Genomic DNA, 18,519 nt, shown 5'->3' on the forward strand with positions numbered 1-18,519 from the left:
TCCAAAAAAAAGTTACTAGTGCGAATTGTTGTCATTTTTGTTAATATTAATGTGCATATATGTACACCACTTCAACACAGGTTTAATCTAAATCTACTAGACGAAGATAAAAGCTGAAGAAAGGTGTTCATATGAATTACCATGTGCTGCACTGGAGCGCGTGAAGGCATTTACACTCAACAATGAAAACTACGCTAAGGCCCTAGAGAAATTAAAGTCTCGGTATGACAAGCCAGCATTGATATTCACAGAGACAGTATCGTCTATTTTTCAGTTGCCTTCAGCTAGTTCATCAAATGCTACTCAGCTACTTTCGGTAATTGATAATGCATCGGTATTATTTAGTTCGCTTTCGTCCTTGGTCTCTGACATCGACATAGATAAATGTGACCAGGAAACTAGAAACAAATGGAATTTATCACTAGATTATACAACAATCCCGACTTGGGCTCAGTGCATACAAGTACTGGAGCGTCATTGCCAATTCCTGTTGTCCAAAGGTACAACAATTAACCAAACGCATTCAAAACAGATTCGTAATCCTGGCAAAGGACATAACTCGTCTTTCGCACTTGCTATCGCTGTTTGTGCATTGTGCTCAAGCTTAATTCACAATTCGATGGTTTGCGAACAATTTAAAGCATTGGATGCGCAGCAACGTTTTGATGTCGTCAAACGTCACCGACAGTGTCTTAATTGTTTGTCTAAGGGTCATCAAATGGCTGATTGTCCTTCAACAAATCGCTGTCGCCATTGTCAGAGATCGCATCATTCCTTGTTACATAAGAACTACCTACATTCAGCAACACAACCAAACTCTTTACCAACACACAATCATTCGCAAATCAAAAACTGTTATCAACCTCAGCCTTTCAGACTACATCGTTATGCGATAACAGCTGATGTAACCAAGATGTACAGGCAAGTAAATTTTGATTTAAATTATCGAAAATACCAGTTATATGTCTTGACAATACGTAAGTTTCACATAAATTGCGCATTTTTCATTTGAGCGTGACATTAAATTTCTTTGGTTCATGCGTTTGATTTTAATTGTTTGTTTGATTAAATTTTATTACGCTCGAACTAAGCGATTTGGGTTGCTGAAAGCTCTATCCTAGGAGTACGTGATAGCAATGGTTTCGTACTGGAACTCACTCACCAGCTGAAAAAGCTTTTCGTCGTTGCGCATGCGCACTCCCAACGTCGAAAATAAACGATTGGCCAAGAGATTCCTTCGTAGTCGTAGACAAGGTCGTATACAGCGAATTTGCTCCTGGCAGAACCGTCGTTGTGTTAATTGCAGACAAATTTTGGTCACCAAGCAAAAAAAAATTGCGTCCTGCCCTGCTGTCGTCCACCTGAACATGTACCACAAAATTAGAGCAACACAAAATTTATTTAAACGAACACACTTTCGCCGAATTTTATTCCAAAACGCCCAAAATATAGCGGAGGGTTAGTGGACTCCCAAAGATACTCCCATCTTCGTTCGCACGACACAAAAATTTAAGCGCCGCGTAACATGACCTGCCTCACTTTTCCTGTTTTGGTCATGCGCTAATTCTCCCTAACCCACAAAACGCCACCTTGTGGAAAATGCGGTCACATTCAACGGTGATCTCGCTGACACTGCCACACTTTTTGTTTTTTCAGCGATGTGGCCCTTTAAATTTTCTTTTTTGGTGGTGGTATGCGATAATTGCCTATCGATATGTATGCAAATGCAACAGTACCTAATACTTTTTAACGTTTGCCGTCTGCAATGCAAACGTTGACTTTTAATTTTTTAAACGTTAGGTCTGTTGCAAGCAATCGTGCGGCCAATTGTCCTCCGATCACGCTTTTACCAGCACCACTATCTAATAATTCTAATTAGCTTTGACCAAATCGCAAATAATGGTAGAGACAACTGTAATGGTGTTTAGCGGTCGCTTGTTTCTCCAAAATTCCTTCATTCTTACTTTCAAACAGAATACTTTCGCTCTACGCTGGTAATATTCTTTCAACTTGACATACAACGGTTTGAATCTTAGATTCTTCGATAACTCCGTGTTATTGTTCGGAATTTGTGGGGTACAAATTGAGTCTATTTCATTGCTTGATAGTTGATCCGAGGCTGTAGGTGAACATCCACTGATTATGCTCGGTGGATATCCTGTTGCAAGTTTTCCGATACGGGGTTGCACTTAGGACATGTCGGTTTGTATGTATCAAGACGGCCACAACCATAGCAAAATACGCGTCTGGTTTTTATACAATCTTGATATCTATGATCTATCTTATCTCAAATCCAACATTTTTTCCTATCAACTGATCGTATTGCATTTATCTCGGTTGCCTCTGCAGAATACGTATGGGAAGTATCTATCGATTCTTCCTCATGCATGACTTTATTAAGAAAACGCCTGGTGTTAGTTGGCTGAAGCATAGGTTTTGAAGACATACTTAAACAGAATTGTTCGTACTTCTGACATTCAGTTCGAAGGGTTGCTATATTGGACGTAGCTACATGAAGTATTTCTAACCTCAATTCAGGCTTAAGATTTCTTTTAATAGTAGCCACTAACTCCCGATCTGTCATTGGTTCTCGCATTGCATCAGCAATACACAGGATAGCATCCAAAAATTGATCAAAACTTTTTCCATTTCGCTGTTTACGAGATCTTAAAGAATCTTTTATATTCTCATCCGAGCGTTGATCTCTATATCGCTCACGGAAGGCATCGCATAGTTGAAACCAATTAGACCGACTATTTGTTCTTTGAAACCGCCAGTAGAACTGTAATGCAGGTCCACAGAACAAAATATTTGCAAATTGATAAAGCAAATTCCAATTTCCGTTCGGGCAGTGGTCGGTCAAGCGATTGATCCGGTAAATTAAATCTTTCACGGAAATTTCATTAAAAGATCCAGAGAATTGTACATGCCAACTCGAAATAATACTTGAGACTTTGTCGGGTCGTTCAATGGAATCAGTACTTCGATTATCTACAGCTGTTCGAATCCCTTTTGCTCGACTCCTGATTCAATTCGAGCTTCCTGATGGTTCCTAGAGAGATTAAGGTTTCTTATAGCTAAACTGATCTCGTCACTCACTGCGACAACCATACTGGCTCGAAATGTATCTAACGAGTTTGAAATAAGTTGCTGAATTCGCTGTTCAGAAAAGATGGGCGGGTAAAGCGAAGCATTGGATGAATCACGTCTATTCCTGACATTAAAATTAGTATTAGGCCTGGAAGTCTGTGCTCCAGAATTATTTCGTTGGTTATTGGATCTGGTGTTAGGTCTATTCCTAGGTGTAGCACCACTTCGATGGCCACCACGAACTGTGCGAGGAACTTCCGATGATTTCAGTATTAATCCGAACTGAGTCTCGACAAATGTTACACAACACTATATCAGCATTAATGCTAGCTGCTATATCTTTGTTACTTCGCTGCACTGCCATTATAATAAATGATATATGATAACTAAAGAATATTCAAAATTTACAATAATCAAAAAATCTTAAAATAACTTTATTTTTAAACTTATGATACTAGATTTAGAAAACGATAATAATATTTAGTTAACTATCAAACGATAGGCAATAAGCGAATAATGAATGAAATTATCGAATTTATGAATTACTTTGGGACATATCCGTTAATAAAATGGTTGTATCTTGAAATTATAAATATATCAATCGTGCTTTCCCTTAACCAATAAGTGATTCTACTTTAATTTGAAGAATTGTTTTCGGAAAAGAGGAAAGTGGCAAAATAATCCACCCAGGACAATGTAATTCTCTTTTAACAATAATTGTGGTATTTATTTAGAAATCTATCAACTGGTTTAAATCGACTTGAAGGAGTTGGAGTTGGAGAAGTAACCGTAATACGTTATTCGTAGCCCCACGTTGGGCGCCATTTAATTATGTAATGAACTCGTTGAAGTGTGCAGCAAACTGTAAACAGAGTACGCCTCCAGTTTGCGGCACATTTCAACGTGTTCGTTACAAATTTTTATTTGTTGCTTACTAAAAGCAGATAGTTATTAAAATATTTTTCGCTTGCAAATTTCTTAGGAATTTCAGCTTATAATTATTATTATTAAGTTAATTATTAATTAAGTATAATATAATAAAGCACGGCATTATTAAACACGGCAATGTAATACAAATTTTAATTATATTTCGTGTTTGAATTTTAATAAATCTCAATTTGTGACCCGTTATTATTTAGAGCTTATGACCCAAGGCAAGGGACTCAGAGCAAGCAACCACAATAAAATACAGCAGTAAAAAGTATTTACTCAGGAACCAAAACGGTGCAAAGGGCGGTACAAAATTAAAATTTTGTTTTTGTAGCAAAATATTAATATTAACAGCGGCAAGCTGCCAAAAATTTTACCCGAAAATTAAACCAGCTTAGCATATGCAAGCGCAAGCACTTGACACATGAATATAAAATATGTATATTCTTTTTTGGCCTTCCTAATTTATCTGGAAATCGCACCCAGGTTTACTTTATGGTAAGCGCTGAAAACAGCCGAAGGCTTTAACAAAATTCTCCTGACCCACCACCAGGAGAAATCACTCCTGTTCCCATTTTCCCAAGTGGATTCATTCCCCAGAAATTGGGTTTACTTCTATTCTTCTTGTCACCACCTTAGTTTCCCGTTTGAGCTGTTGTTTTGGTTCTCTGCAATTAAAAATAGATGAAAAGGATATTATAAATTTGTCAAAAAGTTACGCCAGGGAGAAAGTGAGCATGTCCAAATTAATTTTACTGATTAAGGAAAGCCAATTAGGGTTAACTTTTTTACACTGTTAGCCCATACTTATACTTGAATTTAAGAATCCACTACAAATATAGTGACTGTTTTTATTTGTTTTCCTCACCTTACTAATTAGTATTGGATAACTTCTAGTCCTATAATAACTCCACTAGAACTCTTAGGCGGGCTTTTCGGTGTTGTGCAATTTATGTTGTCGAATCAATTTAACGCTTCCATGTGTTTTTCGCTTACCACGACTCGCTGCATACTGTTATAAAACTGTTTTAGTATACTTTCATGTACTTTCCCTGGTAAATCGACTTCATCCAGCTCTTATGGCTGATAGAGAAAGTAATTATCAAATGATTCAACAATTTAATAACAAATATTGTTATTAATATTTCAAGCCAATCATTTCAGCTAACGTTGCATGCTCCCCTAATTACAAGCTATTAGCTGTTACATTTGAGTTCATTAATCAAATCAAAATCAGGCAAAAGCAAACTCTGTTGAGCAGTCTCTTAGCCAAGAGGTGTCCTTGAACTTGCAAAACCAATACCAGAATATTAAAATAATTTTATGCCCGACTGGACTTTAAATTTTTTAATTCGAGGTGCTAATATTTAAATATATTTATCTTTAAATTTATTTTATCAACATTTTGACGTGACACAAAAATTTGCGATCATTGATAATTAAAGACAAGAACCAAACTGATCAAATATGTAGAAGCCAATATTGTTTTTTATTATTTCAGTCTATGAGTCATCATCTTCAGAAAGTTCATCATAAGTCAAAAGCGAGATCGATAAGACTTGTTTTGCTTCAGCTGCAGGTAGATTAGCGAGAGTTTTTAAATCGTGATCGGATCGAAAAAAGGAGCGCTGCTGGTGGTGATTGCAATTTATTATACTCTATGTACACGCGAATATACTTAACATACCATTCATAGATTAGGAAAGTTTATAATTTCTTTATTGGTGGACTATACCACTTCAACAGCTATTACGGAGACCCCATTGGTGGTAGGAAATTGTTCATCTAATAATAGCTAAGATTAACATTAAGATTATGACTCGTAGAATAAAAACCAAACCATTATAATCAATACAGCGATTACTTCTTTGTATTATAAATAGGTTTCTGATGGATTCCATTAATTTTTTACAATTCTTTATTGGACTCTTCAAACTCCATCATAATTGTAATTACCGGCTCATTTAAATATTTGCGAACCTCCTTGTTCAGAGCAAAGTCCCCATGATCCCACATTGGATCCTCCATATGATGCAGTTCCGTGTTGGGCAGGCGATCAGCCAATGCTAATACATCCTCAACCGCTGCCATTAAATCATTGTCTGCATACCACAAGTGCACTTCAGAGCTTATATTTTCGACAGGATATTCTGGTGGCTGTTCCGATTTATACACTTCTAAATTCTTCTTGGTTCCATAATCGTACAATCTAAAATGTCCCGACTGTTGTTCCTGCAGATAGTGCAATATTTGATTGGAGGAAAACCCAGCCGGGTGCGTAGCCATACCATCCGGCATTGCAGTCTATTTATAAAATATGTTTAGCATTTTCGAGGATACAAGTTAACTAGTTGTACTTACCATATTCACACGATCAGCATCGTAGAGCTTTTCCAAAACATTCTCACAAACTACTCTCAGTTGTTGATCCGGCTCACATAAATTAAAAAATATATTCATTATGATACTATTATGTGGAATTAGTTCTTGGTTGGAAAACAAAAGCGAGTAAATATTCTGATGCCCCAGATAGGGACCTGCTGACCGCGCCAAGCTGTTCCGCATGTTGGTCATTATTGCAATTGGAGCAAACATGTGAGCCGTTTTAATCTTCTCATTGTATTCAGGACGTGAGGACATCAATGCGAAAAAAACAGTTGTTCCTTGGGAGTGTCCCACATAGTGTATGGACTTCTGTCCCTGACCATTGGTCTCCAATGCATAGTCGATCATCGCAGCAATATCATAGTATCCAATCTCGTGCCAGCTAAACTTCCAGAAATATGGATGTTGTGTGGAGCGTGATGTATGATTTCTTGAGTAGGTCGTGCCACGGCCATTACCCAGCCAGACATCAAAACCTGCATCAGCAAGCAAGTAGGGCAGTCCGTCATTTGGACCCAAGAGTATCCAAGCGTCCGAGCAACTCGTTAATCCATGCTGAATAAGGACGATGGGACGATATTCGTTTTGGTTCTGCAGCTTGTGGGAATAAGGTATGCGAAATGCGCCCACTATGTATCCATCTTCTGTTACAATATGGTGGTGCTCCGAAGGATATCCGTGCGCAGCAATGCGATCAGCCTTATTAATTAATAATATTCCGATTCAAAACTTAGGACCATGCTTTACAATTATCTTGGACTTACAGTTGTGAGACGTTTTTGAAGACTTATATGCGCCTCTGGATTGTCATACAGCTTAAAGAAGTCAATGTCGGCGGCAGATTTATTCAGAGCTGCAGGCTGAACATCAGCCAACGAGGTAAGCAATAAAATTATTGCAAAAACGAATTGGTTCTGCATTGTTTAGCAACTCAACTTCAACTGGACAAGCATTTGGCTCTAAATTTTTTAGCTAAGTGCTCAATGCTTATCATCAAGTGGTACAAGCTTATCAGATTGTAGATAGGAATAGTAAAAGTAGTGATATGTTTAGAATTATATTTCTATATATCTCCAATTTCAATAAATTAGAGATATATGCATTCCAAAAATATTTGAGTACTAAACATTTATCAGTTATACCAAAAGTATATATGTATATAAAATGAATAGCTGATTAATACCTTCATGTAGGGACTTACAAGTGATGGCGCACACATTAGTCCATATAGACTATTTTGCAAGCAGATTACCATTTATTATTTATTTATTTATTTAGTGCCGATTAATATCAGTAGACAGTTTAATTTCACAAAATTAGAACTATTTTGAAAGTTTTCGATCTCATTACAGATTTTTTAATTTATACGTGATTATAGATAAAATATCAATGAAGATAATCAAATTTCATTCTTAATTCTTTCAAAATTTTGTATAATCTCAACGACTGGCTTATTTACATAATCACGGATCTCCAAGTTTAGCGCAAAATCATCGTGTTCCCACTTAGGATCCTTAATTTGATGCAACACCTTGTTGGGCAGGCGATTCGCCAGAGCCAACACGTCCTCCACTGCGGCCATAACATCATTTTTGGAATACCACAAGTGCACTATTGCGGTTATATTCTCCACCGGATAATCTGGTGGCTGCTCTGATTTATACATTTCTAGATTCTTCCTGGTGCCGTAATCGTACAGTCTAAAATGGCCCGATTGCTGTTCTTGCATATAATGCAATATTTGATTTGTGGAACAGCCAGCCGGCTGCTCACCGAATCCTTCTGCCAGAGCTGACTATTTAAAAGAATCGGCTGTGATTTCTACCTAATTTTAAAACATTCTGCTTGCCAAGTTCCATCTACCAATATCAAAAAACCAGCCCATTCATAGATTAGAAAAGTTTATAAATTCTTTATTGGTGGACTATACCACTTCAACAGCTATTACGGAGACCTCACTGGTGGTGGGAAATTGTTCATCTAATAATAGTTCAGATTAAGATTAAGATTATGACTCGTAGAATAAAAACAAAAACATTATAATCAATGCAGCGATTACTTCTTTGTATTATAAATAGGTTTCTGATGGATTCCATTAATTTTTTACAATTCTTTATTGGACTCTTCAAACTCCATCATAATTGTAATTACCGGCTCATTTAAATATTTGCGAACCTCCTTGTTCAGAGCAAAGTCCCCATGATCCCACATTGGATCCTCCATATGATGCAGTTCCCTGTTGTGCAGGCGGTTAGCCAATGCTAATACATCCTCAACCGCTGCCATTAAATCATTGTCTGCATACCACAAGTGCACTTCGGAGCTTATATTTTCGACAGGATATTCTGGTGGCTGCTCCGATTCATACACTTCTAAATTCTTCTTGGTTCCATAATCGTACAATCGAAAATATCCCGACTGTTGTTCCTGCAGATAGTGCAGCATTTGATTGGAGGAACACCCAGCCGGGTGCGTAGCCATACCATCCGGCATTGCAGTCTATTTATAAAATATGTTTAGCATTTTCGAGGATACAAGTTAACTAGTTGTACTTACCATATTCACACGATCAGCATCGTAGAGCTTTTGCACAACATTTTCACAAACTACTCTCAGCTGTTGATCCGGCTCACATAAATTAAAAAATATATTCATTATGATACTATTATGTGGAATTAGTTCTTGGTTGGAAAACAAAAGCGAGTAAATATTCTGATGCCCCAGATAGGGACCTGCTGACCGCGCCAAGCTGTTCCGCATGTTGGTCATTATTGCAATTGGAGCAAACATGTGAGCCGTTTTAATCTTCTCATTGTATTCAGGACGTGAGGACATCAATGCGAAAAATACAGTTGTTCCTTGGGAGTGTCCCACATAGTGTATGGACTTCTGTCCCTGACCATTGGTCTCCAGTGCATAGTCGATCATCGCTGCAATATCATAGTATCCAATCTCGTGCCAGCTAAACTTCCAGAAATATGGATGTTGTGTGGAGCGTGATGTATGGTTTCTTGAGTAGGCATTCCCACGACCATTACCCATCCAGACATCAAAGCCTGCATCAGCAAGCAGATAGGGCAGTCCGTCATTTGGACCGCAGAGTATCCAAGCATCCGAGCAACTCATTAATCCATGCTGAATAAGGACGATGGGACGATATTCGTTTTGATTCTGCAGCTTGTGGGAATAAGGTATGCGAAATGCGCCCACTATGTATCCATCTTCTGTTACAATATGGTGGTGCTCCGAAGGATATCCGTGCGCAGCAATTCGATCAGCCTTATTAATTAATAATATTCCGATTCAAAACTTAGGACCATGCTTTACAATTATCTTGGACTTACAGTTGTGAGACGTTTTTGAAGACTTATATGCGCCTCTGGATTGTCATACAGCTTAAAGAAGTCAATGTCGACTGCAGATTTATTCAGAGCTGCAGGCTGAACATCAGCCAACGAGGTAAGCAATAAAATTATTGCAAAAACCAATTGGTTCTGCATTATTTAACGACTGAACTACAACTGTTGTGGGACAATCACTCGACTTTGTGTTTTTTAACTGAGTATTTAAGGCTTATCATTAAGTGGTTTCAGTTTATCAGATTATAGATAGGATTGGTAAAATTATTATAGAAATATGAAAAAATAAATCGAGTGATTGATTATGCAACTGGTTTAAACAATTAAATTTAGAAACTAAAATATTTCTGCCAACACTTCATTTTGACACTCTTTAGTGGTGACACTTAAACAGTTTCATTTACAGTAAATTGCTTAATAATTTCTTGATGAAATTTGCTCATCAAGTTGGCGAATTTTAACTGACCTTCTGTCCCAGGCAACTAGTCTTTAAAACGTAATCGAAATTCTAGAATTCACGAAAAAGAGTCAACTTCATAATTCTAAACAATAAATAGACTCCTAGTTATGAAAGCCAAAAAAAGTTTTATTTTAATATAAATTAATATCATGAATCGCAAAATAAATACAAAAACATTTTTAACAATGGAGCAATTATTGTAATGCGTAAAACTTAAACTAAGCAATCGGATTTATTTATTGCACTCTTCAAATTCCATCATAATCTTAATGACCGGTTCGTTTAAGTATTTGCGAACCTCAAAGTTTATGGCAAAGTCTTGATGATTCCACATTGGATCCTCCATATGATGCAGTTCCCTGTTCGGTAGTCGATCAGCTAAGGCCATTACATCCTCAACCGCTGCCAAGCTATCATTGTCTGCAAACCACAAGTGCACTTCGGAGCTTATATTTTCGACGGGATAGTCTGGTGGCTGTTCCGATTTATACACTTCTAGATTCTTCTTAGTGCCGTAATCGTACAATCTAAAATGTCCCGACTGTTGTTCCTGCACATAGTGCAGCATTTGATTGGAGGAACACCCAGCCGGATGTGTAGCCAAATACTCCGGCATTGCAGTCTATTTAATAAATATGTTAAACATTCATAAGGGAAAGAGTGAACTAATTATTAATTAATTACCATATTCACACGACTACCAGCGTAGAGATTTTCCATAGCATTCTCACAAATTATTCTTAGCTGTTGATCCGGCTCACATACATTGAATAACAGAGTCAACAAGAAGTTATTGTGTGGTATCATTTCTTGGTTGGAAAACAAAAGCGAGTAGATATTCTGATGCCCTAGATAGGGACCCACTGAGCGCACCAACTTGTTTCGCATGTTGGTCATTATTGCAATTGGAGCAAACATGTGAGCCGTTTTAATCTTCTCATTGTATTCAGGACGTGAGGACATCAATGCGAAAAATACAGTTGTTCCTTGGGAGTGTCCCACATAGTGTATGGACTTCTGTCCCTGACCATTGGTCTCCAATGCATAGTCGATCATCGCTGCAATATCATAGTATCCAATCTCGTGCCAGCTAAACTTCCAGAAATAAGGATGTAGTGTGGAGCGTGATGTATGGTTTCTTGAGTAGGCATTCCCACGACCATTACCCAGCCAGACATCGAATCCTGCATCAGCAAGCAGGAAGGGCAGTCCGTCATCGGGACCGCAGAGTATCAAAATATCAGAGCAACTTAATAATCCATGCTGAATAAGGACGATGGGACGATATTCGTTTTGGTTCTGCAGCTTGTGGGAATAGGGTATGCGAAAAACACCCACTATGTATCCATCTTCTGTTACAATATGGTGGTGCTCCGAAGGATATCCGTGCGCAGCAATGCGATCAGCCTTATAATAAATAATATTTCGGTTCAAAATTTGGCCATTGCTTTACAGATATATTAGGCTTACAGTTGTGCGACGTCTTTGAGGACTTATATGCGCCTCTGGATTGTCATACAGCTTAAAGAAGTCAATGTCGACTGCAGATTTATTCAGAGCTGCAGGCTGAACATCAGCCAACGAGGTAAGCAATAAAATTATTGCAAAAACGAATTGGTTCTGCATTGTTTAGCAACTCAACTTCAACTGGACAAGCATTTGGCTCTAAATTTTTTAGCTAAGTGCTCAATGCTTATCATCAAGTGGTACAAGCTTATCAGATTGTAGATAGGAATAGTAAAAGTAGTGATATGTTTAGAATTATATTTCTATATATCTCCAATTTCAATAAATTAGAGATATATGCATTCCAAAAATATTTGAGTACTAAACATTTATCAGTTATACCAAAAGTATATATGTATATAAAATGAATAGCTGATTAATACCTTCATGTAGGGACTTACAAGTGATGGCGCACACATTAGTCCATATAGACTATTTTGCAAGCAGATTACCATTTATTATTTATTTATTTATTTAGTGCCGATTAATATCAGTAGACAGTTTAATTTCACAAAATTAGAACTATTTTGAAAGTTTTCGATCTCATTACAGATTTTTTAATTTATACGTGATTATAGATAAAATATCAATGAAGATAATCAAATTTCATTCTTAATTCTTTCAAAATTTTGTATAATCTCAACGACTGGCTTATTTACATAATCACGGATCTCCAAGTTTAGCGCAAAATCATCGTGTTCCCACCTAGGATCCTTAATTTGATGCAACACCTTGTTGGGCAGGCGATTCGCCAGAGCCAACACGTCCTCCACTGCGGCCATAACATCATTTTTGGAATACCACAAGTGCACTATTGCGGTTATATTCTCCACCGGATAATCTGGTGGCTGCTCTGATTTATACATTTCTAGATTCTTCCTGGTGCCGTAATCGTACAGTCTAAAATGGCCCGATTGCTGTTCTTGCATATAATGCAATATTTGATTTGTGGAACAGCCAGCCGGCTGCTCACCGAATCCTTCTGCCAGAGCTGACTATTTAAAAGAATCGGCTGTGATTTCTACCTAATTTTACAACATTCTGCTTACCAAATTCCATCTACCAGTGTCAAAAAACTTTTTTAGAAAATGTACACAAATTATTCGCGGAAGAGGCTCCCATAAAAAAGATATGAAGGTCAATAGAAAGCTATTGAATGGTAGAAACTCCCGGCTTGAAAATAAATGCGACCATTGGTTCACATGTCCAAGACACGGTGCCACTGCACGCACTAATTTGTTTTGCATGTGTGCCATTATCGCAACTGGAGCAAACATGTGAGCCGTTTTTATCTTCTCATTGTATTCTGGACGTGAGGACATTAGTGTGAAAAATACAGTTGTTCCTTGTGAGTGTCCCACATAGTGTATGGACTTCTGTCCCTGACCATTGGTATCCAAGGCGTAATCGATCATGGCGGGCATATCATAGAATCCAATCTCGTGCCAGCTGAAATTCCAAAAGTCTCGATAAAATGTGGAACGTGAAGAATGGTTCCTTGAGTAAGTATTGCCACGAGAATTACCCAGCCAAACATCAAAGCCCGCATCTGCAAGCATGTATGGCAAGCCATTGTCTGGGCCAACGTAAATCCATGCGTCCGAACCACCCATCATACCATGTTGAATGAGCACAACTGGACGATATTCATTTTGGTTCTGCAACTTATGGGAATGGGGTATACGAAAGACTCCGAGTATGTACCCATCCTCAGTGGCGACATGGTGATGCTCCACAGGATAGCCGTGGACAGCAATGCGATCTCGCTAGAGGCAGTTTTATTCAGTATTTTAATCCAATGAGGCGCACATTTTATGGACTTACCGTTGTGCGTCGCCTTCGAAAACATAAATTGTTATAGAACTTTGGAAAGTCAATGTTGAATGGTGATACCTTTAAAGCAGCTGAGTATATGCCAACTACTGAGATTAGCATCAAAATTATAACCAAAAGAATGTAGGTCCGCATTCTGAACCGCCCAATCTACAACAGCGGCAAAGCAAACATTTGACTTCAAATTTTGTAGTAGGCTCTTCTTGAGTGGTCCTGGTATCCGAAATCTCTATAAGCATTACTTGTCCATACATGACGGTGGTCCACAAAGCACGGATTGCAAACCATGCGTTTCAACAAATGGCACCTTATAAAACCTCAAATGAATCTAAAATACAAATCCTAATTTTAATTCAAAATTTCTGAGTGCAAAAAACGAACCGATCTGATAATAGTTTTTAAAAATATAAAATACTTTTTAAATTAGTTGTATTTTTGGGGCAAAATGGTGTGGTCATTGAAAAACACAAGATAACCCAGTGAAAAAATTATTACCACAAAGATTACATCGATAGAAATTTTAGAGGGTTTAGTAAGTCACCGATATACTATAAATTAACAAAACAAACTAAGCTAACTAATCCTCGCCAGGCGGCAGCGGTTGATTTAAGTCACTAAGTGCGGGTGCGGGAACTGGCTGTGGTGCAGGTGCCGGCACGGGCATTGGTGCAGCGATGGGCAGTGAAGTAAGAACGGGCACCGTGGAAATTACGCCGATATCTGAGGTGTCCACGAGCTCCTTTTTGATATTGTCTGGATTAATGTAGCCGCCGCTTTCATCCTGTAATTAATAAATTACAATTATTCAATAATTATTTGTACTAAAGATACACTAAACTTGCCGTAACAAATACATCCACCGATTTGCCGCTAATAATGTCCAGTATTTGCTGGGTGATGCCGCTCATAGGCTCGTCTTGTATGCTTTCGGCGTATTCAAGCAGTTGAGGTCTAAGGTCTGGGCACTGTTGCAGTGCATCTGCCAGTTGTGGCGGTGGGAGTTGTAGTAGCACGGGCAATGACTGCGGCTTGAGACGCTGCACCGTCTTAAGAAAGCCCTCCCAGATAACTTTTTGGCGCCACACTTGCTTAAGTATCAAACGCTGCAGCAGATTCAATACAAAGTTGGAGAGACGCGGACACAGCGTTAGGCTTTGAATGGTTGTACGCATCATTAGGGTCGGTACGGGAGTGATCTCAACCAGCTGCTGCAAAACAGCCATTAGCACATCTTGGGTATAAACATCACGCTCGGCCAGGCACAGCGAGGTGGCTTTCACAATTGCCTTCAAATCACACACATTCGTATCGATGGTATGCAAAGCCACCAGCAAATCTGTCGAAGACAGAGCCATCTGCTGATGAGCGAACTCCGCTCCAATTCCGAGCAAGCGATTGAACACCTCCTTTACCACGGCCTGATTGAGTTTAATGAGTTTGGGCAGCACAGCAATTAGTTCGGAGCGCGAAAGCCCACTAAGAATGGGTATAAGGACACGCACATCCTTGACTTTGTTTTGATAAAGTTCACGCACGCGAAGCACCAGATCCGGATGCGGCGTAGGCACGCGTTCAGTCAGTATGTAAATAATGCGTATAACCAGAGTCTCCAAGCCCTTGGGACAGTCCTCCAGCAGTTTCAGCAAGACTGGCGATTCCACGCCCAGTTTCTTAATAGGGGCATCCAAGCTACGTAATATGGTGCGCTTCAGTTCCGCTGAGGTCTCACTAAAGACCTGACAAATCTTTTCCAAATAAACTGTAAGAAAAAGTAATGCAACGGGATCATATATTTGTTACTAATAGGTTACCAACAGTAATAATTTATTCAAAGCGTTTACCTTCTGGTTGATAGGGCAACAGTGTCAACGCCAGCAACAGGCACACTTTGGCGGTATCTTCCTTCCATGCAGCCTCCGGCGATGGCCTGCCATAATCCGCGGAGAAAATAGCCTTTGGCGGCGTCTCGGCCACCACAAATTCCAGCCACTCTATGGCAAACTCATCGATGCGTGCTGGCACAATCTTGTGAACATGGTAGATGGTAACCAGATGGGCCAAAGCGCGCTCTCGCAGGTCGGCACGTTCGTGCACGGCAAAGTTAAGGAGGACGCGTACAAAGCGATTCTTGCGTGGCGGACGCAGCACTGTGAGATCTTTCACCATTTCTAAGCCATGCGGCATAAACTCCTCGACGAGACACAGCTGCACAAGCTGCATAATGGCCTCTTCAGGCAGTATAGGTGCCTCCAGATAAATGCGACGCAATAGAATAATTCGATCTTTATATTCACAACGCTCGCCAATGCCTCTAATGAGTTGATTTAAAAGTTCGTTATAGGCGTGATCCGGACGATTCTCGGTCTTTACATAGGTGTGCCGTGTGAAGCCCTGCAGCAGTGAGTACTCCTCGTATAGCCAGGAGAAGGCAAGATCTATGCGCTGCTTAATATCTCCTAATATGAACTGCATTATGCCATAACGAACATTATCCGGAAAGGTGGCTGCAATAACCGTGACCAATTTGCGTCGCTTAGCCGACACGCCACCCATTATGCACTGGCGCTCTGAATTAAGTATTCGTATAATGGCGTCCAGTAGAAATTTTTCTTTAACATTCCTCGACAGAGGTTTAGTTATCTCCTGCAACTTCAGTGTCTTGGCTCGCTCCTTCATGCGTTCAATAACAGTCTGTTCGCCCTTGGAGCGCTCCATGGTGTCGCGCAACTTCTTTGTGGCCTCCTCCTTGCGCTGCAGCTCCAGTTCGCTGAGTTTCTCCGATGACTCACTCTCATCCACATCCATAGCAACTTTTTCTGGCAGTGCTTCGCCTGGCGTCTGAGTCTTTGCTTTCATGGGCGGCTCTTTACTGAAGGCAGCCGTGCCGGGCCCCAAGCGCAGCTCTGTGAGCTGCTGTCCAAATTGATGCGATATATTGCTCACCTGTTGCGGCAGCGACAGCTGTTTAATTGGCGTATACTCCTCCAGAAATTTGGCAGGTGCCGCTTCCGGCAACGATGGTAAGAACTCCACGACAAGATTAATCACCGTTTCGGTGCTGCGCAAATGTTCCGCCAGAAACTTCTCATTGACGCGTGTGCTCTTTTGTCGCTGCCGCTCCAGCTCATGCTCATCCAGTTCCATTTCGCGTGGCTGCTGTTGCTGTTGCTGCAACTGCTGCTGCTCAACAAGGCGCGCCTTTTTCGCCAAACTCTGAGCAGCATTCTCCAGTATGCGCTTTTGCCGGCGCGCCATCTCCTGTTTGTCCATTTTGGGCAGCAGCTTCTGTATTTCATTAGTACTGGCGCCCAAATCCAAAAGTATATTACGTATTGTGGAAGAAAACTCAAAGGACCCGCGTAGCTTGAGCAAAGTTTGCAGCTGCATACGCAAACTTTTTCGCACAGAGCTCACCTGGGAGTCGGTCAATGTGGGCGGCAGATTGCTGTTGAGGTGCTTAAAAGCCTCCACAACAGCACCCATGCGAACCGGCCGCATTTTAGCCACCGTACACAGACTGCTTGTGCAGGCAATCAAATTCACCGACGAGATGTGGGTGGTGCCATGGAACTGCAGCATTATATCGAATATGTTCGTGCCCTCATCCTGCAGTTTCTGGCGTCTTATCAATTTGCACTGCTCCGGCACATCGGACAGCGAAAAGTCGCCGTCGCGCTTCATGCTGTCCTCATCTGCATAGCTTTGCAGTATAATAACGCCTTCCAGAAACTTAATCGCATTCGTGCGTATACCATCGTTCTCATTATCTATCATGTCCAGAACTTGCGCCTTTATCAAGCTAAGCACATTCCACGCCTGCTCTGCACTATCCGTGGCATCAGTCAAACCGCACAGATATTGCAGCCCGTTCTTATAGATGCTGCCACAAGCCTGTATTACACGTTTGATAACCTGTGCGGAGCTATCGCGCAACAGCATCGATATCACATTTATCACATATGGCAGCAGCTCCACTTTGACCTTGCTGTGAGAAAACGAGTGTTATCTTCAGAATGACAGAGATGAAATACCATGGCAATATAGTTATTAGATATAGAGCACAATTTTCCAACAGAAAGGAACCAACAGCAACACATATTGGTAATCATAGGTAAGAAAAAAGGATGACAAATAAACAGGGAAGCGCTTGCTCTATAACTAATAACTAGATAGCTGTCTTTTGTAAATTACCAGAGCTGCTCTATGAAGGAGACGACTTGTTTGCGAACCTCCTGATTCTGATCGTGCGCCAGCGAGAGTACCGGCTCCAAGAACTCGTCGGCCAGCTCAACGCATGAGCTGAGCACAATTTCCTGCACTTTAACGAGCAGCTCGCATTTCAATGTTACATTTGCTGTTATAAATTCATTGCACCATTCCACAACCTACAAAGGAACATGGTAAATGTTTAAAATTACAGCCTCATCAAGTTCCATCCATTACTAACCTTTGCACGGGCCGTAGCAGTCTTTTCATCGGTAAAAAGATTCGCTGTTTCCGAAACGAACTGGCTGCGTCCAATTATGCTGTCCATTGTCGCATATATTTATAAAGATTATTGTTTACAAATTTTATTTATAAAAGCCGCGAGTGCTAAGCCGACAGAGCCTACTTTTCGATAGCTATAGTGATGAACAAAAGATAACCGATTACGATTGCTCCAGGAAACAATTGAAAATCGATAATTGCTGTGCAGCCACGTACTGCAAGTTGTAAAAAAAAGTAAATGGTTTGCAACTTTTAAACTATTATAGTAATATACACTCCAAGATATACATTAAAATTATATATATATATAACTGCCAGTTATATATTGCTTAAAATTAAGAATATTGAGTAACTCGTTATCTGTGACGTCAGGTATGTTTCGGCTAGAATGGAATCTCACACATAAATTATTCTTGTGTATAAAATTGCATGCAATACATCTCTTTAGCGATACATCGTTAAATAAGT

General features: G+C 39.8%; 6 protein-coding genes across 7 annotated transcripts; all 6 read right to left on the bottom strand.

Moving 5' to 3' along the window:
- Nucleotides 1-5,695: 5,695 nt before the first annotated feature.
- On the bottom strand, nt 5,696-7,348 carry LOC6562976 (lipase 3). The gene is made up of 3 exons (XM_043215074.1): nt 7,170-7,348; nt 6,382-7,104; nt 5,696-6,324 (listed from the first exon to the last, which is right to left on the bottom strand). The coding sequence occupies exons 1-3, from the start codon at nt 7,323-7,325 to the stop codon at nt 5,929-5,931; spliced, it is 1,275 nt and encodes a 424-aa protein (XP_043071009.1). The 5' UTR covers nt 7,326-7,348; the 3' UTR covers nt 5,696-5,928.
- Nucleotides 7,349-7,710: 362 nt separating this feature from the next.
- LOC116806209 (lipase 3-like) lies at nt 7,711-8,385 on the bottom strand. Its single transcript, XM_032742364.2, has 2 exons — nt 8,365-8,385; nt 7,711-8,200 (listed from the first exon to the last, which is right to left on the bottom strand). The coding sequence occupies exons 1-2, from the start codon at nt 8,383-8,385 to the stop codon at nt 7,805-7,807; spliced, it is 417 nt and encodes a 138-aa protein (XP_032598255.1). The 3' UTR covers nt 7,711-7,804.
- On the bottom strand, nt 8,300-9,928 carry LOC6571132 (lipase 3-like). The gene is made up of 3 exons (XM_032742365.2): nt 9,750-9,928; nt 8,962-9,684; nt 8,300-8,904 (listed from the first exon to the last, which is right to left on the bottom strand). The coding sequence occupies exons 1-3, from the start codon at nt 9,903-9,905 to the stop codon at nt 8,509-8,511; spliced, it is 1,275 nt and encodes a 424-aa protein (XP_032598256.2). The 5' UTR covers nt 9,906-9,928; the 3' UTR covers nt 8,300-8,508.
- A 401-nt stretch (nt 9,929-10,329) lies between these two features.
- LOC6571131 (lipase 3) lies at nt 10,330-11,873 on the bottom strand. The gene is made up of 3 exons (XM_043215075.1): nt 11,695-11,873; nt 10,909-11,631; nt 10,330-10,846 (listed from the first exon to the last, which is right to left on the bottom strand). The coding sequence occupies exons 1-3, from the start codon at nt 11,848-11,850 to the stop codon at nt 10,457-10,459; spliced, it is 1,269 nt and encodes a 422-aa protein (XP_043071010.1). The 5' UTR covers nt 11,851-11,873; the 3' UTR covers nt 10,330-10,456.
- Nucleotides 11,874-12,259: 386 nt separating this feature from the next.
- Nucleotides 12,260-13,783, bottom strand: LOC6564361 (lipase 3). Of its 2 annotated transcripts, none has more exons than XM_001990569.3 (3): nt 13,555-13,783; nt 12,780-13,496; nt 12,260-12,725 (listed from the first exon to the last, which is right to left on the bottom strand). In XM_001990569.3, exons 1-3 carry the CDS (start codon nt 13,696-13,698, stop codon nt 12,330-12,332), a joined length of 1,257 nt encoding a protein of 418 aa, XP_001990605.1. In that variant the 5' UTR covers nt 13,699-13,783; the 3' UTR covers nt 12,260-12,329. The 2 variants fall into 2 exon arrangements, with proteins under 2 accessions (XP_001990605.1, XP_032593125.1); XM_032737234.2 differs by lacking the exon at nt 13,555-13,783 and having other exon boundaries at nt 12,268-12,725; nt 12,780-13,179; nt 13,256-13,321.
- Nucleotides 13,784-14,066: 283 nt separating this feature from the next.
- LOC6564360 (symplekin) lies at nt 14,067-18,206 on the bottom strand. The gene is made up of 5 exons (XM_001990568.2): nt 18,011-18,206; nt 17,755-17,948; nt 15,405-17,548; nt 14,406-15,322; nt 14,067-14,344 (listed from the first exon to the last, which is right to left on the bottom strand). The coding sequence occupies exons 1-5, from the start codon at nt 18,095-18,097 to the stop codon at nt 14,141-14,143; spliced, it is 3,546 nt and encodes a 1,181-aa protein (XP_001990604.1). The 5' UTR covers nt 18,098-18,206; the 3' UTR covers nt 14,067-14,140.
- Nucleotides 18,207-18,519: the final 313 nt, after the last annotated feature.

The sequence above is a fragment of the Drosophila grimshawi genome, unplaced genomic scaffold (genome assembly GCF_018153295.1).
Source record: "Drosophila grimshawi isolate 15287-2541.00 unplaced genomic scaffold, ASM1815329v1 contig_311, whole genome shotgun sequence".
NCBI lineage: Eukaryota > Metazoa > Arthropoda > Insecta > Diptera > Drosophilidae > Drosophila > Drosophila grimshawi.

What these genes read in the sequence shown, in the direction of transcription:
- LOC6562976 (XM_043215074.1), bottom strand. Translation starts at nt 7,325, where the DNA reads ATGCAGAACCAATTCGTTTTTGCAATAATTTTATTGCTTACCTCGTTG. An exon ending in TTCAAAAACGTCTCACAACT is followed by an intron (nt 7,105 to 7,169) that starts GTAAGTCCAAGA and finishes TTAATTAATAAG; the next exon opens with GCTGATCGCATTGCTGCGCA. An exon ending in ATGCTGATCGTGTGAATATG is followed by an intron (nt 6,325 to 6,381) that starts GTAAGTACAACT and finishes TTTTATAAATAG; the next exon opens with ACTGCAATGCCGGATGGTAT.
- LOC116806209 (XM_032742364.2), bottom strand. Translation starts at nt 8,385, where the DNA reads ATGAACAATTTCCCACCACCA. An exon ending in TGAACAATTTCCCACCACCA is followed by an intron (nt 8,201 to 8,364) that starts GTGAGGTCTCCG and finishes TCTTTTAAATAG; the next exon opens with TCAGCTCTGGCAGAAGGATT.
- LOC6571132 (XM_032742365.2), bottom strand. Translation starts at nt 9,905, where the DNA reads ATGCAGAACCAATTGGTTTTTGCAATAATTTTATTGCTTACCTCGTTG. An exon ending in TTCAAAAACGTCTCACAACT is followed by an intron (nt 9,685 to 9,749) that starts GTAAGTCCAAGA and finishes TTAATTAATAAG; the next exon opens with GCTGATCGAATTGCTGCGCA. An exon ending in ATGCTGATCGTGTGAATATG is followed by an intron (nt 8,905 to 8,961) that starts GTAAGTACAACT and finishes TTTTATAAATAG; the next exon opens with ACTGCAATGCCGGATGGTAT.
- LOC6571131 (XM_043215075.1), bottom strand. Translation starts at nt 11,850, where the DNA reads ATGCAGAACCAATTCGTTTTTGCAATAATTTTATTGCTTACCTCGTTG. An exon ending in CTCAAAGACGTCGCACAACT is followed by an intron (nt 11,632 to 11,694) that starts GTAAGCCTAATA and finishes ATTTATTATAAG; the next exon opens with GCTGATCGCATTGCTGCGCA. An exon ending in CTGGTAGTCGTGTGAATATG is followed by an intron (nt 10,847 to 10,908) that starts GTAATTAATTAA and finishes TTTATTAAATAG; the next exon opens with ACTGCAATGCCGGAGTATTT.
- LOC6564361 (XM_001990569.3), bottom strand. Translation starts at nt 13,698, where the DNA reads ATGCGGACCTACATTCTTTTGGTTATAATTTTGATGCTAATCTCAGTA. An exon ending in TTCGAAGGCGACGCACAACG is followed by an intron (nt 13,497 to 13,554) that starts GTAAGTCCATAA and finishes AACTGCCTCTAG; the next exon opens with CGAGATCGCATTGCTGTCCA. An exon ending in ACACTGGTAGATGGAATTTG is followed by an intron (nt 12,726 to 12,779) that starts GTAAGCAGAATG and finishes TCTTTTAAATAG; the next exon opens with TCAGCTCTGGCAGAAGGATT.
- LOC6564360 (XM_001990568.2), bottom strand. Translation starts at nt 18,097, where the DNA reads ATGGACAGCATAATTGGACGCAGCCAGTTCGTTTCGGAAACAGCGAAT. An exon ending in TCCTTCATAGAGCAGCTCTG is followed by an intron (nt 17,549 to 17,754) that starts GTAATTTACAAA and finishes GTTTTCTCACAG; the next exon opens with CAAGGTCAAAGTGGAGCTGC. An exon ending in GTTGCCCTATCAACCAGAAG is followed by an intron (nt 15,323 to 15,404) that starts GTAAACGCTTTG and finishes TTTTTCTTACAG; the next exon opens with TTTATTTGGAAAAGATTTGT.